We start from the raw sequence: 17942 nt of genomic DNA, 5'->3' as shown, positions 1-17942 counted from the left end.
AAATACTACCTGTCTCCTACACTCAACTCCAGCTTCACCCTGATAGCTTACCCAACCTAACAAGCCCAATATAAAGCATTTTCTAGTTCCTCCTCTCAACCTATTCCTCTTCCAATCTTAACCGCTCTCAAACCCACATGAAACCACCAATTGCTCAGGAAAAAATCTCAACTGCCTTCCTCACACCAAACCAGTATCAGCTCCATCTCTGAAACATATTAACTTCATCCACTTGTCTCCGTATCTACTATTACTCCTCAAGTCCAAGCAATCATCATCTCTCACTTGGAAATCATAGCCTTATAACTAGTCTGCTTTCTTTATTGCTTGCCAATAATCCATTTTCTCAGTAATTTTTTAATCTTTTTATTTCAAAATACTTATAAATACTCATAGGAAGTTGCAAAAATAGTAGAGTGGTCCCTACTACCTTTCATCTAGTTTCCCCAATGGTTACATTTACTACACAGCAATAGCAAAAACCAGGAAATTGACAGTGGTTAAGTATATAGTTCTAGGCCAGTGGATCACATGCATAGATTTGTAGAACCACTAATCTAATCCAGTTGCTATCCAGCTTAAAAAGAATCCCTTCAATGGCTTCCTTTCAGACTTTAGGTAAAATCTTACTTACTTACCATAGCCTACTAGACAGGCCCTTGTCTATGGCTTCTGTCTACTTCTCAGATTTTATCTCTCACAACATTCCCCTCATGCACTGGGATCCAGCTGCAATGGCTATCAGTTCTCTGAATACAGCAAGTTTTTCCCCAACCACAAGGTTGCTGTCCTCTCAGTCTGGAAGGTGATTTCACTCAGCTCTATTTAAAGCTGGCAACTTCTCATTTCAGGCTGCAACTCAATCATGTGACCATTTCCTCACCAGCTCCTCCACTTCTGATATTAAAATGTACCTATAAAGAATTTATCCCTATTTGAAATTATGTAAGCTCCACAAAGGTAAAACACCTTGCTTGTCTTACTCTACAAATTCAGTACTTCAAACATTGGCTGGAATAGCACAGACAATACATATTTAGAAACATATGAAAACCAGTATGTTTTCAGGTTAACTACCAAATGCTTTAAATTTGGAGCTACTTTTTAACTGAAAGGTATCTGAAATTTGAAAATACACATTAAGCCTACATTTTAAAATGTACCTAACCATTTAAAATAATGCAATATTTCCCATTTATCAGAGCCAGTATAGCACAGACATAAAGATACATATCGATATGCATAAATCTTTAAGCATCATAAAAACCCAAAAAAACCTTAAGAATATGTTCAGTGTAATATCAACAGTTTTAAGATACATAAATTCAATACAATATATTCTTTAGTGTATATACATAATATATAAGAAAACATTATACACACACATACTCTCTTACACATAAAGACACGCATGGAAATTATGACCATCAAATTCAGCATAGTAATTATCTCCAGATAAGGGAGAAAAATGTTATCAGGCAATAGTACACAATGCATTTGTAATTTTTTTTATTTCTTAAGGGGGTGACCAGTACATTATATTATTCTCTATCATTTTCGGTTTTCAGAAACATTTCATAATTTTTTTAAATAAAAAAATTCTGGGGGCAGCCCTGGTGGCGCAGGTTTAACGCCGCCTGCGGCCCAGGGTGTGATCCTGGAGACTCAGGATCAAGTCCCACGCCCGGCTCCCTGCATGGGGCCTGCTTCTCACTCTGCCCTGTGTCTCTGCCTCTTCTCTCTCTCTCATTCTGTGTCTCTATGAATAAATAAATTTTTAAAAAATCTTTTTAAAAAAATTCTGTAGAGATTAAATCTATGTTACATGTTTAACATTGTACATATTTTTTTCTTCCAATGTTGCAGGAGGAAGGAATGATTCCTTATATAACTACACTATCGCTACCATACCAAAAATAGTAACAATAATCCTTTAATATCAAAATTAGTCTAACTTCAATTTTCTTAATTTATTAGTTCATCTCTCACACATTTTCTTTGTACAAATGAGAAACCAAATGAGGTCTATGTATTGCATTTGTCTTTTTTTTTTTTATTTTATTTATTTATGAAAGACACAGAGAGAGAAAGGGAGAGAGGCAGAGACACAGGCAGATGGAGAAGCAGGCTCCATGTCAGAAGCCCAATGTGGGACTTGATCTCAGGACTCTGGGACCATGCCCTGAGCCAAAGGCAGACGCTCAACCACTGAGCCACCCAAGCGTCCCAACATTTGTTTTTTTTATCGACAAATTTCCTATTACTTTTTTTTCCTCACGATTTGTTGAAGCAGTTCGATTATCCTATAGTTCCCCACATTCCAGACTTTACCAATTATACATCCACAGCATAATTAATATGTTTGTCCATCCTCCATATTTTCTGTAAACTGGTAGTTGAATTTAAAGGCCTAACCTGATGAAGACTTGACTTGGAAATGTGAACTCTTTATAAGTAAGTGGTACTATAACCTTCTATAACAAGTCATGCAAGCTAAACTAGCCACTTTTTTCATAGAATATCATTTTTACTTCAAATAACAAGTCAAATAATAATAAAGACATTTTAAAAAACAAATGACAAAGATTATTCAGACTGGGGAACTGGAGCATACATTTTTTTTTGGAGAACAAAGTGAGTCTATAATTTCAAGGAACTGACAGATTGTTGCCAATGATAAAATTTAGCTTTTGAGCTAAACTTAGAATTTCAAAAACTGTCGATCTACCATAAAAGCCTTGAGTGCTTCCCACTAATTAAAAAAATTTCTAGGGGATCCCTGGGTGGCTCAGCAGTTTGGCACCTGCCTTTGGCCCAGGGCGCAATCCTGGAGTCCCAGGATCAAGTCCCGCATCAGGCTCCCGGCATGGAGCCTGCTTCTCCCTCTGCCTATGTCTCTGCCTCTCTCTCTCTCTCTCTCTCTCTCTCTGTCTCATGAATAAATAAATCTTCAAAAAAAAATTTTTTTTCTAGGTGCTTGGGTAGCTCAAGTGGTTAAACATCCAACTTTTAATCTCACCTTAGTTCCTGAACTCAGGTTTATAAATTCAAGCCCCACATTGGGCTCCATGCTGGGTGTGGAGGCCACTTTAAAAAAAATTTTCAGGATGCCTGAGTGGCTCAGCAGTTGAACGTCTGCCTTCACCTCAGGGTGTGATCCCAGGATTCAGGATCGAGTCCCTATGGGTTGGATTCCCTATGAGGACCTTGCTTCTCCCTCTGCCTATGTCTCTTCTGATAAAAATCATTGGTGATATTAATATATGCAATTTTTTAATACTGTGTAATAAAATGTACCACTATGTAGAAGATCTGTATTAGTTATGGAACCAATATTTCCAAATGACCACTGCTGGATGTTACAAATTTAAATATGGGAAAAAATGTATTCAAAGTGCAAAAGAGCCAATGGAATTTAATGTAACAGAGAACAAAAAGTTCACTAATATAGTTTCAGATTCCACATTGCAATTAACCTTTAAGAAAACTATTATTTAGCAAGAATATCCATTTCAATTTGAATTTCAAACAATACAGCTTTATTTCCAAAGTACATTATTATCATTTGTGTTTATTCCTCATTTATAATTATTACTCTTGCTTAAATCATATCTTTACTGTTTCTCTACAAATACTGAAAACACAACTTTATTTTCCTCTATCATAAATCAAAGGAACATTATATACAATTACCTAAAATGGCCTTTTATTCTGTACTCCTTTTTCTAATTATATATCTATGTGAGCCCAGATATTCTTCATATTCTATAATAACAAGAACACCACACAGGCACAAACTATATATGCATGTATAATATGTGCACATATTATATGTAATACATGCTTACATGACAGATTGAACTCAGAAGTGGATAAGAGAGTCTAGCTATCTTCCATTAAGCCACACATCAGATTTGCAAAAATTTAGTAAAATAATGCTAGTCTTCATTTTTTTGGAAAACACAGTTATTTCTAAAACAAAACGTTATGTTATTATACAATTGGTTTATTGCCATTTTAAAATGAATTAAATAGGTGCGCTTGGGTGGCACAGTTGGTTAAGTATCAGACTCTTGGTTTCATTCAACTCAGGTTGTGATCTCAGGGTCATGAGATGAAGCCCTTCATCGGGCTCCACACTCAGCACAGAGTCTGCTTAAGTTTCTCTCCCCCTCTCCCACTACCCCACCCCCACTACATGTATGTGCACTCTCTAAAAAAGAAATAAACCCCTTTTAAAAAATAAATGAATAATTTTAAGTTCTCAGTTTTAATGTATAATAATGTAAATATCAATGGATAAAATAACTCATCAACAAAAATGTTTTGGAGTCTTCATCAATTTAAGGTAGCATAAAGAGGTTTTGAGCTAAAAAAAATCTGAGAACCACTCCTCTAGGCTTATCCTGCACATTTTATGCTCCTGACCTAGAATCAGCCCTTTCTCCAAAAAGTCCTGGTTCCTTTTGGTGATAAATGATATTAAGAGACCACAGTCTGAGAACTAAGGAGCAAAATACATCTTTAAAAACAGTTCCATAACCCCGAGTTAAGAGAATTTTGCATTAAGGAAACCAAATTCTGATATTTAATAACTGAGTGTTTCTTAAATTCTCTCCAATTAATATTTTTCTTAATGGTCATCTCAGGAAAAAAGTCATCTCATTATTTTGCAGTAGTTAATATAACATCTAACTATTCAAAAATTCATAAACATACAAAACACACAATGAGCATAACACACATTCAATTCTATTCCCAATTAAAAATTTGTTTTATCAGTAACTCTAAAAATTTTTAATTACACCACATTTAAAAAAAGTAAAAGAAAACCTTTCATCTAAGTGATTCCTTTCTGAGAATCATGCTTCTTCAAATGATGGATGGCTGAACAGAGGAATGAATCTTTTGAAGGGAGGCAAATAAACAGAAATTGAGAACATAGGCAAATCAATTTCCCTCTCTATTTCTACTTTTCTCATCTACAGAATGAAAACTTAACAAAATATTTTAAGCCATCCCAACTCAGCTCTTAAAATATAAAGCTGCTGAAGGCTGTGTCAGTAATGTTGAAAGAATCATAGGGTGAACACCAGAGGGCAGCTGTACCACTTCTGAATAATTTTTAGACTTTGGAAAATCTGGGGAGGGGGGATAAGCTATCTAGCTATTAAATGGACAATCTCAACTACACTGAGAAAATGTTTAAATTACAAGGCTCAGAAAAGGATGTATATCCCTTGCCTACCCTACTTTTAGATGAATCAAAATGAAGCTAAGACCAAACTTCAGAGATTCGATTTATGATTGTTAATTATTAAGTAGTGAGAAAATCATGGAATTGAAAATATAATCCATATGAAATACATCAAATCCAGTTAACTTTCAAATGGATATTTTAAGAACAGTATCACGCAGGGGATGCCTGGATGGCTCAGTCAGTTAAGTATTTGCCTTAGACTCAGGTCTGGGATTAGGAACCTGCTTCTCCCTCTAACTCTGCCTGTAGTTCCCCCTGCTTGTGCGCTCACTCTTTCGCTCTTTCTCTCTCTAAATGAAATCTCTAAAAAACAAGACAGTATCAATCAAATATTTTTTCATTGTAGTGGTCTCCTACTGCTTTGTTTCAATTTACTCTGAGAACTATTTTTCTAAAAGCATAAATGTGGGGATCCCTGGGTGGCTCAGCAGTTTAGCACCTGCCTTCGGCCCAGGACGTGAGATGGAGTCCCACAACGGGCTCCCTGCATGTAGCCTGCTTCTCCCTCTGCCTCTCTCTCTCTCTCTCTCTCTCTCTCTCTGTTTCTCTCTCTGTGTCATGAATAAATAAAATACTTAAAATAAATAAATAAAGCATAAATGTTCTTGGATATTACAAAAGTCCCAATGATGTACAGATACTACCTTTGCAATAAATAATTTCCCAAGCAACTGTAAGCACTATAGAACCTATCTTCATATCATTATTACCTTTTTTACCTTAAAATGCAGGTAACAGAGCTAACCTCATTAAAAAAAAAAAGGTAAAAACATCTCAGCAGAAAAAATCTATAGAAATACACTAAAGTTTTAGACTTAAAGATGACACACAGAAATTAAGATTTAATTTCAAACAGTAAGGTTTTAATTCCAAAATGCATATTATCTTTCAGAAATATCGGTTCCTCATTTAGAGGTCTTTTTGAACCTGCTTTTATTACTTTTGCTTTATTTACATTTTTACTATTTCTCCCCAAATACTAAACATACAACTTTATTTTCTTCCATCATAAATCAAAGGACAATGAAAAATAGAAACTTCATTATCATTCTTTTGTAAAAAGTGTTAAATATTTAAATATGTAAGTTTGGAAAACAATAATCTTCTAACTGGAAGAGAAGAATAACTACTTCTCTGACTACTTCTTGTAATTAAATGCAGAAAAGGCTTCTTCAACAAAAATTCTAGTTTAACACTACCAAGTGACTTGTTACGGACAACCAGTAAAAGCTTGTTAAAATTTTAAACTGTCTAAATTAAAGTACCATCAGCAATAATTAGTCAAGTTATCCTTTAAATTCCTTCACCAAAGCTAATTAAATGCTAATTATTTTATATTCATTATTTTTAAAACTTCTCTGGTCATGTTCCACTGGGATTTTAAGTACATGTTTGTGGCTAACTGCTTTGCCCTGACATATGGCCACTCTGGTGTATCACATTCCTCATTTTTAGCTTAATGTAAAAGTTAGTATAGGCTAGGTCAGAGGTTCTCAATCATGTTTGGAGCTTTGTGGGGAGGGATTGGGGGGCTGGTCTCATGATACCTTTACACTAAAAAATTATTGGGGACCCCCCAAAGAACCGTTATTTTCACGGAAAACACAAATCTGACAAACAACCTGAAAAACTAGTACACTGAAAACTACAAAACATTGCTTTAAAAAATTAAAGATGACTATAAAAAAAGGAATATGCTATGCTCAAGAGTAATAAGACCCAGTATTGTTAAGGTATCAACAGTCTCCCTGGGGCACCTGGGGGCTCAGTCAGTTAAGCAGCTGCCTTCATCCCAGGGTCCTGAGATCAACCCCACAGCAGGCTCTCTGCTCAGTGGGGAGTCTGCTTCTCCCTGTCCCTCTGCTGCTCTGCTGCTTCCTCTGTTTGTGCTATCTTTCAGATAAATAGAGTCTTGGGGAAAAAAACACTCAGTTATCCCCTAACTGATCTATAGAATCAAGGCAATTCAGTAAAAATCCCAGCAGGCTAATGTGTAGAAATTATAAAACTGATGCTAAATTCATATGAAAATGCACAGAAACCTAAAATAGACCCAATTTTGGAAATAAAAGAACAAAACTGGTAGATCAACACTAATTTTGAGACTCACTATAAAGTCACCAAGGCAGAGAAGTATCAGCACTATAAGATAAACATCTAAATCAGTAGAATAAAACAGAGTCCAAAAATAGGCCCACACATACATGAACTGATTTTTGACAAAGATACAAAACCAACTGATTGAAAGGATGATTCTGCAGATATACATAAGCCAAACTTACCAAACTATACTATGTGCAGTTTGTTGCATGATGACTGTATCTCAGTAAATTTGTTTAAAAATTATAGGTGGCCTTAGTAAGTACTCCTCGTATACCACGTAAGGCAGAAACTACACAGGAGTGGTTGGAGTGTCTGAAATGAGATGTAGATTGCATTTCAGACTATCTCAAATTTTTTGGTTTTTAAGGGAATCATATACATATCAGAAGAACAGAGTCTCTATACTGGGAAGCCCAGATCTTGTTTAAATAGTAAGGAATAAAGCGGTAAATGAGTCAAGACAGAAAAATAAATGATTAAAAGAGCCTAAGAAAAAAGGAGGGAGGTGAAATCAATGAACACTGGTGTCAGTATTAATACCTGACAAGAAAAGAGACACATTCTCTGCTGGAGTATAAATAACAGGAGGGTAAGCAGAAGATGGGATCAAATAAAGGGGAATACATAAATTTAAGGTGTAAGATACATGAGGATAATAGATTGTATTATCTCTGTGATACCATGAGGGAAAGCCATTTGTTGAGGGTCTGTATTTGAGACATCTGAGGATTTCAAAGGCTTAAAGGGTAAAAAGAAATATAAAATAATCATTACAAAAATTGAGAAAATAAACTTTTCCAGAAAACCACAGTTGCAAGATTTCTGGGCTCAGTTCAAGCCAAAGAGCAGTAATTTTTAGTGTTATCTTGCAAGTTAGTTCACCCTCCCAACATCATTTAGCTGCTCAATAAAGGTTTATCCAGAGGGCTTCATCGGATGGATGTAAGGGAAAAATACAAAGTCAGGTAAAAGATATCTCAGGTCTTTTCAAGAGTGTAATGACAGATAGTGGATTCTACACTGCGTAAGAAAGGAGGTATATGAGAGAAAATAAAGTCAAAAGATTAAGTCAAAAGAGAGATTTTGACCCTTTTCTATTTCAATTCATCTTTCTGCATCCAGCTTTCTTCACAGAGCAATATGACAAGTATTAGTAGAACTTATCATTTCTCTTAGATGAAGGCCACTTACAGTGATCTCAATTTAGTTAGCCTAAAACAGCGACAAAAATAACAATAAATACCCAGTAAAATCTATCTCAGGAGAAAAAAGTGAAAACCAATACTAGGAGCCAGAAGTTGTCAAACTGTAATTTGCTATTCATGAGGAACAACAATCTAGTAATTTTAGATACTTTAGCTAATCAACAAAACTACCATTACTTATTTGACCTAATCCAAAAAGTGGCTGGCTGGTGCTCCTTCTTTTCGTTTTGTTTTCTTAAGGTTTATTTATTTATTTTTCAGAGAGAGAAAGCAGGCACAGTGCACATGGGGGGGGGGGGGTTGGGCAGGGGGAAAGAATTTTCAAGCAGGCTTCCCAGAACCCTGAAATCACAAGCTGAGCAAAAACCAAGTCTGAGATAACCTACGGAGCTCAAGTCATGATTTCATGGGTCATGAGATGGAGCCCACCCCTTCCTCCCCACCCTCACGTGCAGCTCTGCCCTCAGCAGGGAGTCTGCTTCAGGATTCTCTCCCTCTGCACTTCCCTCCACTCGCTCGCACACACTTGCTCTCTAAAATAAATAAATAAATAAACTTTTTTTAAAATAAATAAAGATTTTAAAATTTGGGAGCGCCTGGGTGGCTCAGTCAGTTAAGCATCTGCCTTGGACTCAGGTCATGATCCCAGGGTCCTGGAACAAAGCCTCACATTGGGCTCCCTGCTTGCTAAACCAGGAACACGCTTCTCCCTCTCCCTCTGCCCCTCCCCCACACAAACCAACCCCCCCTTGCTCTCTCTCTCTCTCAAAATAAATAAAATCTTCAAAAGACAAATTTAAAAATAAATAAAACACAATCAGTCCCTAATTCCTTTCCTATACAAATTATAAAAATACTTCAACAATGAAATTTGTTATAATGTATTATATAGTTAATAACTGGAAAACGACGTAAATAAGGAACAAATCTTATCTAAACTGTATCTACTTATTTTAAGAGTCAAACCATACTTGTAAATGCAAAGTTGTAAAAATGTAAATATAACCTACAACACTGCTACAAAGCAAAACTGATTACCAATATTAATAAGTTGTCATTTACTAGCCTGCTACACACTATCTTCACAACTTCATAATATAGCATTATTATTATACTCATTACATAGATGGGAAAACAGAGACTTAACAGTGTTAAGCAATCTAGCTAAAAAATAAATTCCAAAACGGAATCAGTTTGTCTAACTTTTAACTGAAAGAATCCACAGTAAAACCTTGCTAATAAGGACAATTTCTTGGTACATAAGAGCTTTAATAGAGATGATGCTTTAATTCAGGGGATTAGTTAAAATTTTTCTGGAAGTACCAGACAGTATATATTTTAGGCACAATGGACCATACAGTCTCTGTCAATAATTAGTCAACTTTGCCACAGCAGAGCAAGTGTCCAGACAATAAATAAATGAAGGAGCACAGCTGTGTTCCAGAAAACTTAATTTATGTACACAGAAATTTCAATTTCATATAAACGTCATGTGTCATAAATATTCTTATTTCCCCCCCCAAATTTAGAAACGTTAAAAACTATTCTTAGCTCATGGGCCATACAAAAACAAGAGGTAGATGGGGTCTGGCCTATGGGTCATAGTTTGCTGACTCCTGCTTTAATTGAAAATTTAAGCATTAATAAATATTAGTTTAAATATATAAATACAACATGCAATTATTTAAACACAAATAATACTTTCAAATAAGGAGTTTCAAATAACCACTTCATGTATTATTTCCATAACTGACACATATTGGTATTTAGCACTACAGTACCTTTTTTCTGATATCACTTTTAACTTGCTCATCTTGACTTACTTCATTTCATCATTGCAGACAATCTAGAAGAAAAAATGTTAATGATATTAAACACACAACTGTTTCCATATATTAGATATCATAAAAGCCATGCCACTGAAAGTTTTTATTATGAGCAACAGAAGATAACACTGGAAACCAAAGGAGAGCGTTTGATTTTTATGTGTTTCTGGCAAGTTACCTCAATATGCAAAAATGTGTGACAATTACATGATCTAAAACCAGCCAGTAAATTGTTATCAAAATCCTGGAGCTACAAAAATAAAAAAAAAAAAAAACTAAAATAGTATATGCTCTAGTGTTAAGACTTCTTTTAAGACAGTTCAAATTATCTTTTTCCAATTTTATATTCCTCCTTAGAATAAACAAACCACAGCAGTGTACTTACTGTCCACTACTCACACAGTGATCAAATACTGGTAGATATGTAAGAACACTTATTAATAACAAATTGTTTAGACAGTAAAAACTACCTATAAATCATCTCATTTAATATACTTTATATTTTCCTTCAGTCAATAAAAGTTTTATCATTAAAAAGTACACATTATACACTTTAAAACTTTAAATCTCGTTTCATAGAATCTTTACAACTTTTCAGATTTATTTTGTAACTATTCACCCCCCCAAAAAGAGAAAAAAACAAAACAAAACTCTGAGACGTCTTTTAATTTTATATATAAATGCTTACTGAAGCAGAATTTTGGTGCATCACTAGATGTAAAAAAAAAAAAATGCTAATTCAACAAGTTTCTCACATATTTATACAATATTTAGTATAATGATATTTAAAGGGAAACAAACATGCAAAAGAATGTAGTAGATTTAGAAGCTACAGGTATTCTGGATGTTTTTCTTTAATTAACTTTCACTTCAATAAAACACATGATTTTTTTTTCAGTTTTCTCATTAACTCAATTATAAGAAAGAAAACATGAATTTAGGATTACATATAAAAATTACATGGACTTCTTCATGTCGGCAAGAAATTTAAAACTGCTGACAATTCTTTCTTTTAATGGACTTTTTAGGGACACCTGGGTGGCTCAGCAGTTGAGCATCTGCTTTTGGCTCAGGGCATGATCCTGGAGTCCCAGGATCAAGTCCCACATCGGGCTTCCTGCATGGAACCTGCTTCTCCTTTTGCCTATGCCTCTGCCTCTCTCTCTGTCTTTCATGAATAAATAAATAAAATTTAAAAAAAAAGAAAAAATCTTAAATAAATTAATTGACTTTAAGAAAAAAAAGACTACAAAAAAGTAATTTTTCCCCTTTCCAAATAAATTAAGAATCAAAAATCCAAAGGAGGGGGAAAAAAATCCTATGTGATTTCAAAAGCATTACTGCTGCCATAAACATAAGGTTAATTAAGTTACTTCTACTTGTTGAGTGGTAGGACCTTCTCTAAAAGTGCATTAATAGCACATCTCATTAAAAGTTTACTGTGACTCTTATTATTAGAGCTGATAGTTGGAAAGGTTAATGCTTTACCTTACGTCACAACCACTTCAAAAGTTAAAGAAATGATTTGAACTTCCAACTCACAATAAAATAATAGTTGGACAATAGGCATTCATGTCCTCTCCCTCTGAGGACTAGAATAAAGTAGACAGCAAAGTAATAAAGAGAAATTAAGTTATGTTTAAGCCCACAGTGATAAAAGTAAAACTAAAGTCAGGGCGGGGGGTTGGGGGGGTCCAGAGGGTAGGTATCCTGTCCAGAAGAACTCAGGGAACTTGGAACCCAGGGACATGGAGATGCCAAGCACAACAGAGGAAAAGACTGCTCAACAGCTAATGAAAATTCTATAATTCTAAGTAACTTCTTACCTCTTCAATATCCCATACCTCACCACTGTGGAAAATGTTCAACAGCCAGTCACAGAATTCCTGACAAATAATCTTCACCAAAGAAACAACCTCAAAGAATTCTGCTTTCTGGGACTAAAGAGTCTCCCAGGAAAAAAGGCCAGCTCTCGACCCCATCATCTTAGAGCTAAGCCACTATGTCCCTTATGGTCCCTTTTTATAGCCTAAAGCCAGAGTGCCCCCAGAGAACATGAAAACTCTGTATTTTAAAAGTTTGTGTTCATCATAGTATCATGTAACACAAACAGGCACTTAGAGGCAGAAGTACTGCATTTCAGCAAGTCTGTAGATTTGCCAACCAAGTGTGACAAAGCAAGAAAGACGCAAAGAAACTGAGACTATGTACAAGGGCCTAACTATAAAAACTGACCATTAAGTTTAGGTATAATCTACTCATTCCTCTTTATTGGGTCATTCTCATCCCCATAAAATCATGTTGTTATTTCCATGTCTTGAAGAAAAAAATAAACTCTTTGCTCCTATTTCCTCAATCCAGCTACTGTCCCATTTCTCATCCCTCCCGAAAGCAGAGTTGTTTGTACACACAGTAAACAAGTCCTCTCTTCCCCTCCTAAGCACACTCCAGTCAGGTTGTCCCCAACACATGTCAGTCCCAGCAACCTCCATGTCCCTAAATTCAACTGTCAATTCTCAGTCCTCATCTTACTTGTCCTATCAGCAGCATTTGATAGAACTGGTCACTCCCTTTTCTTGGAAATACTTTCTTCATTTGGCCATACTGTTTCCTTCACTGAATGACCTAATAAGTAAGCTTAGCTCTTCCTCGTCCTTTTAGAACTGCAGTGTCTTCCTTGGTGACCTCATCCAGTGTCATAACTACCCAACATCTCCACTTAGATCTCTAATAATATCACAAACTCAACATAACCAAAACTGATCTGACTTGCTCTTCCCTCCTAAATGTGCTCTCACCTCAGCTTTTCTAACTGTAAAGACAATCCTCTAAATCTCAGTCCAAAACCTTAACATCCTTCTTGACTCCTGCCTTACATCCCACACCCTATCCATCAGCAAGACCTAATAATTCTACTTTCAAAATATATCCAGAATCTGATCACTTCACCATATCTATTACCATGGACAAACCAATCATCCTAATTAGTCTCCTTTCTGTCTTCACCCCTCTACAGTCTATTCTCAACAGAACATCCTGACTAATCCTTTTAAACCCTTGGGGAAAAGAAAGAGACAAAAAACAAAAACAAAAAAACATCCTCAGGTAAATCTTGTCACCACTCTGCTCAAAGTCCTGAGATGATGCCCATTTCAGTGGCATTAAGGGCCCTAGGGGAATACCCCCACCCCTTCCCTTCCCTGACCTCATCTTCTACCTACAACTCTCCTCACTCACTCTGCTCTAGACACACTGGTTGTGCTTCCTTGCTTTCCTCCAATTCTCACCTTGACCGAGCTGTTTTCTCCACCTGAAATGTTCTGCTAGAAATCGTAATGACTGACCAATTTCCAAACTTCCTTTGCTTGAGTATCACCTTTTCTATAAAGCCTACTTCAACCAATCTATTTAATTCTGTAAATTACCTTCAGACTCCAATATATCCATTGCCCCTTGCTTGAATCTACTGTCTTTCCAGAGCTCTTATCACCTTCTAATACAGGACAATTCAAAAAGAATTGAACACTGAAAACTGTACTATTCAATAACTGATTACATATGAACATGTGTCAAAACAACTTTTAAGGGAACAGTTTAGTTCTATAAGCTTCTGAATGTTCAATAGATGCATCATTAAATCATATATATCAGTCCTGTAATCAAATTCATCCCAGTCCCTTACCAGCTTATCACCACTGATGATGACAAAAGCAACCAAAATGAGTTCCTTCATTTCCTCAAGGTTTTGAGGACAAAGTGGTAGCAACCCAAGGTTCTTGATATATCCAAATAAAAAATCACAAGGTTTAATACCTAATATCTCACTGGCCAATATTTCACTAGTCTTAATCACTTTATAAACTAGACAACTGATTAATAAACTCTGTGTATTGCTTATTATCTATATCTCCCTGCTAGAATTAAAGATCCATGAGGGCAAAAATTTGCTTTGCTTACCAAATGCCTCCCAATTATCTAGAACAAAGCCAGCACATGGCAGGTGCTAAAAAATCTTTTAAATGAGTGAAACAATGTTTTATTTTTTAAAGATTTTATTTATTTATTCATAAATAAACACACACAGAGAGAGAGAGAGAGAGAGGCAGCGACACAGGCAGAGGGAGAAGCAGGCTCCTCATAGGGATCCTAATGCAGGACTTGATCCCAGGACTCCAGGATCACACCCTGGGCCGAAGGCATACTCTCAACCACTGAGCCACCCAGGCGTCCCCAACCAATGTTTCAAAGACTTGCTTTGAGAAACTTTTATTACACAAATGAGCAAAAAAAGTCTTCATTTTTAAAAATCTAACAATACGCTAGATATAGTATACTGGTACACAATACCTATCCCAATTTCCATTTAGTGTGCTGTCCTGTACTATGAGAAAAAAAAGAAAATTTCCCAGACACCAGCTGTGACTTAAATCCACCAATTTCAATCTCATCATTTGGGAGAGATTTAAAAGACTGAAAGGCTGCTGGATTCCACCGGCAAGCACAGACACATTCAGTTCCTGGAGAACAATGCAGGCAGAGGTCCCAGAATCTAGTCCAGGGTTTCTCAGAAGCTGATGCTAGAATTCTTTAAGAGCTCATGACTGGAGTGAATGTTTTTTTTCTTTTTTACTTTTGTGCACAAGCAATGGCAGCATTCACAGTAACTAATGAGACTGTGTTAGACATTAGCCATACGTTGACAGTGTACAGTAGAAACATGAGATCAAGAGTGTGCCTTCATAGGTTGAGGCTGCATGGCACGGGGGAGGATGGTAGGCTGATGAACTCTAGCTTCTGCTTTTCAAGTTACCTCTCCTAATCCGGTATGATTAGTAACAAAGAATTGTATCTTGTTAATCATTTCACTAAAGGAGCACAACTGAAGACATACACACAAAACCCCATCTTTACTACTTATCAGAGGTGTCTGGGTGGCTCAGTCGGTTAAGCATCTGCTTTTGGCTCAGGTCATGATACTGGGGTCCCAGGACTGAGCCCCACATCAGGCAGGTAAGCCTGTTTCTCCCTCTCCCTGCCCTCCACCGCTCGTATGCATGCACATGTGATCTCAAATAGAGAGATCTAAAATAAATAAATAAAATCTTTAAAAAGAAGACAAAAGAAAAAGAAAAAGAAAAAGAAAAGAAAAGAAAAGAAGAGAAAAGAAAACTCCTTATCAGTAGGCCGATACAGGAGCTGGTAATCCTAGTTGTTGTACTCTATCTTATGTGGGCTGTGGAAAACAACTGTGCAACATGGCTCCAGCAATATTCAGAAGGTATGGAACTATAAATTATGGTCATCTGACAAGTTAAAGATACTACTGGAATCTCAAACATGATAAAGCTTTAGTTTTTAAAAATTTACATACAATGAAAAGGCTGAGGTAACAACTAAGGTAGTAGCAGAACTTACTGACCAGAAAAGGGAAAGCCACCCACTGAGACCCTAATGAGGCCAGAATGTAAAAGTATGCCTAAGTAAAAGTATGCTTAAGTAAAACTCTTGTACGAGATATCTTAAGAGAGATGTTTAAAGTTCTACAGTACACTAACAGTAACTAACAATAACACACTGACATGTTTTGAATACCCACATAATAAAGAGAAAAATAAGTTTCTCTATCTAAACTGATGAGTCAATAGAGATCACCAACCATAATATTAAGGTCATATTCCATATATACTAGGTATTTATGAATATTGTAAGATTTGAAAATGGTGAAATCAAGAAAACTTTTTTTGCTAGAGTGCTGCCCAAAGCCAGCAAAGGACAGGATATTTTATGTTTTGTCCTCCTATCTAGAAACAAAGCTCTGTCTTTAAGAACACTGTTGACAACTGTTCTGATAATGTCCCATCCAAAGCTGGCTCCATGTGAAGATTCGCCACTCTTGTTTAAAAAAAAAAAAAAAAAGGCTGACTTGACAATACAGTGTTTTCTTCACAAAGAGGTGCTACAGTCAAAAGCTCTGGGAGATGAAAAACGTTCCATTTGAAACCACAAAAAAATAATTAACTTTATTACACAAAAACCCATTCACTCAAAATGTTTAAGGAACTATGTTACAACCTGAATAAAGAACATATAAATCTCCCACTATATGCCGAAGTCCAGTGGCTTAGTGGATGAAGAGTTCCCAATAGGCTGAGCTGAAAAGTAAAGTGCAGAGTACTTTCACAAATACAGTATGCTACGTGCTTGGAGAAGGAAGAATGGTTCCTGAAGCTAGACAACTTAGCAAACACTTGTCACGTGAAACAAATGAACAACTCTCTGCAAGACCTTAGATAAAATATTTTGGCTTCAAGGGACAACATTCTTGGGGGAAAATTATGTGACAAAGAAAATCATAAAATTGCTCGTACTGCTGCTTGGGTTTGAGAGTGAAAAATGGTATCTCCAAATCTCAAGTCTTGCTGACCTAGAGGAACAAAATTAAAAAGCAAAATTAAACAGAATTTTCTCCTTATTTTGAAACACGTGTAAGACTGAATGAAGGACCCTTTCTCTGAATCTTCTGTGCAGGATGAGAACCTGACTTTGAGGAAGAAGAATCTTACATCTCAAGATGAGACCTACTGATCTGTCCCTAAAAGTTGTGGATATCTAAAAAAGAGTACTGTCCTGAAAAATCAGAGGAAAGTAACAAACACTTGGCTGCAGGTTTTCAATTTCTCACGTAAGAAATATTTTTGTTTTTTAAGAGGCATCAAGAGCAAGGAAGAAATCACCTTATGTCAGTTGAAAATGAAATTTGTGAATGGTTATTTCAAGTTTAACATAGAAAAGAAACTAAAACCAAGTTTCATAAGAGAAATAAACTTCTTTTAGTAAATAAACTTCTTAATCATTTGTAACTCCTAGACCTATATTCAAGCCTGATCAAGTTCATCAGTAAAAAAAAAAAAGAAAAGAAAAGAAAAAAAAAGGTTTAGACCAAATTCTGGTATAAATTATGTTTTAGGGTCTATTTTTATTAATACTATTTTGACCTATGCTTTTTAGTAGCTTTGCTATTTGACACTATTTTTTTTTTTTTAATTCATGAGGGACACAGGGAGAGGCAGAGGGAGAAGCATGTAGGGAGCCTGATGTGGGACTCAATCCCGGGACTCCAGGATCACGCCCTGGGCCGAAGGGAGGTGCTCAACCACTGAGCCACCCAGGCAGCCCAATTTGACAGTTTATGTTTACATTGTAAATAACATTAACTAGCAAAAAGAAAAGCAGACCAACAGAATATACACTGAAGTCTATATATAAATGCACACATCTATGATCAGCTAATTTTTGGCAAGGGACCAAATCCACTCAATGAAGAAAAAATTGCAAGCATACCTCAGAGATATTGCAGGTTCAATTACAGACCACTGTAATAGTCTATAGCAATTGTAGCATATACTACAATAAGGCAAGTCAAACAAGTTTTTTAGTTTCCAGTGCATATAAAAGTTGTGTCTACACCATACTGAAAGTCTATTATTACATGTGTATTAGCAAATGTCTAAAAAAAAAATGTATACCTTAATTAAAAAGTACTTTATT

General features: G+C 35.8%; 1 protein-coding gene across 9 annotated transcripts in view; it reads right to left on the bottom strand.

Annotated features, from left to right (window-relative positions):
- AGTPBP1 (ATP/GTP binding carboxypeptidase 1) overlaps positions 1–17942 on the bottom strand; it is a 257351-nt gene that overhangs the window by 213309 nt on the left and 26100 nt on the right. For 8 of the 9 annotated variants that reach the window (XM_055310029.1, XM_055310025.1, XM_055310027.1 and 5 more), the window contains exon 2: positions 10350–10414. In XM_055310029.1, coding sequence (XP_055166004.1) covers positions 10350–10381 — 32 coding nt within the window. In that variant the 5' untranslated portion in view covers positions 10382–10414. The remainder of the gene's footprint in view (positions 1–10349; positions 10415–17942) is intronic. The other variant, XM_055310026.1, reaches the window with a different exon arrangement.

The sequence above is a fragment of the Nyctereutes procyonoides genome, unplaced genomic scaffold (assembly GCF_905146905.1).
Source record: "Nyctereutes procyonoides isolate TBG_1078 unplaced genomic scaffold, NYPRO_anot_genome, whole genome shotgun sequence".
NCBI classification, from domain to species: Eukaryota; Metazoa; Chordata; class Mammalia; order Carnivora; family Canidae; genus Nyctereutes; species Nyctereutes procyonoides.
Note: the sequence above shows the minus strand (reverse complement) of the source record. Positions and strands in the feature narration are given on the sequence as shown.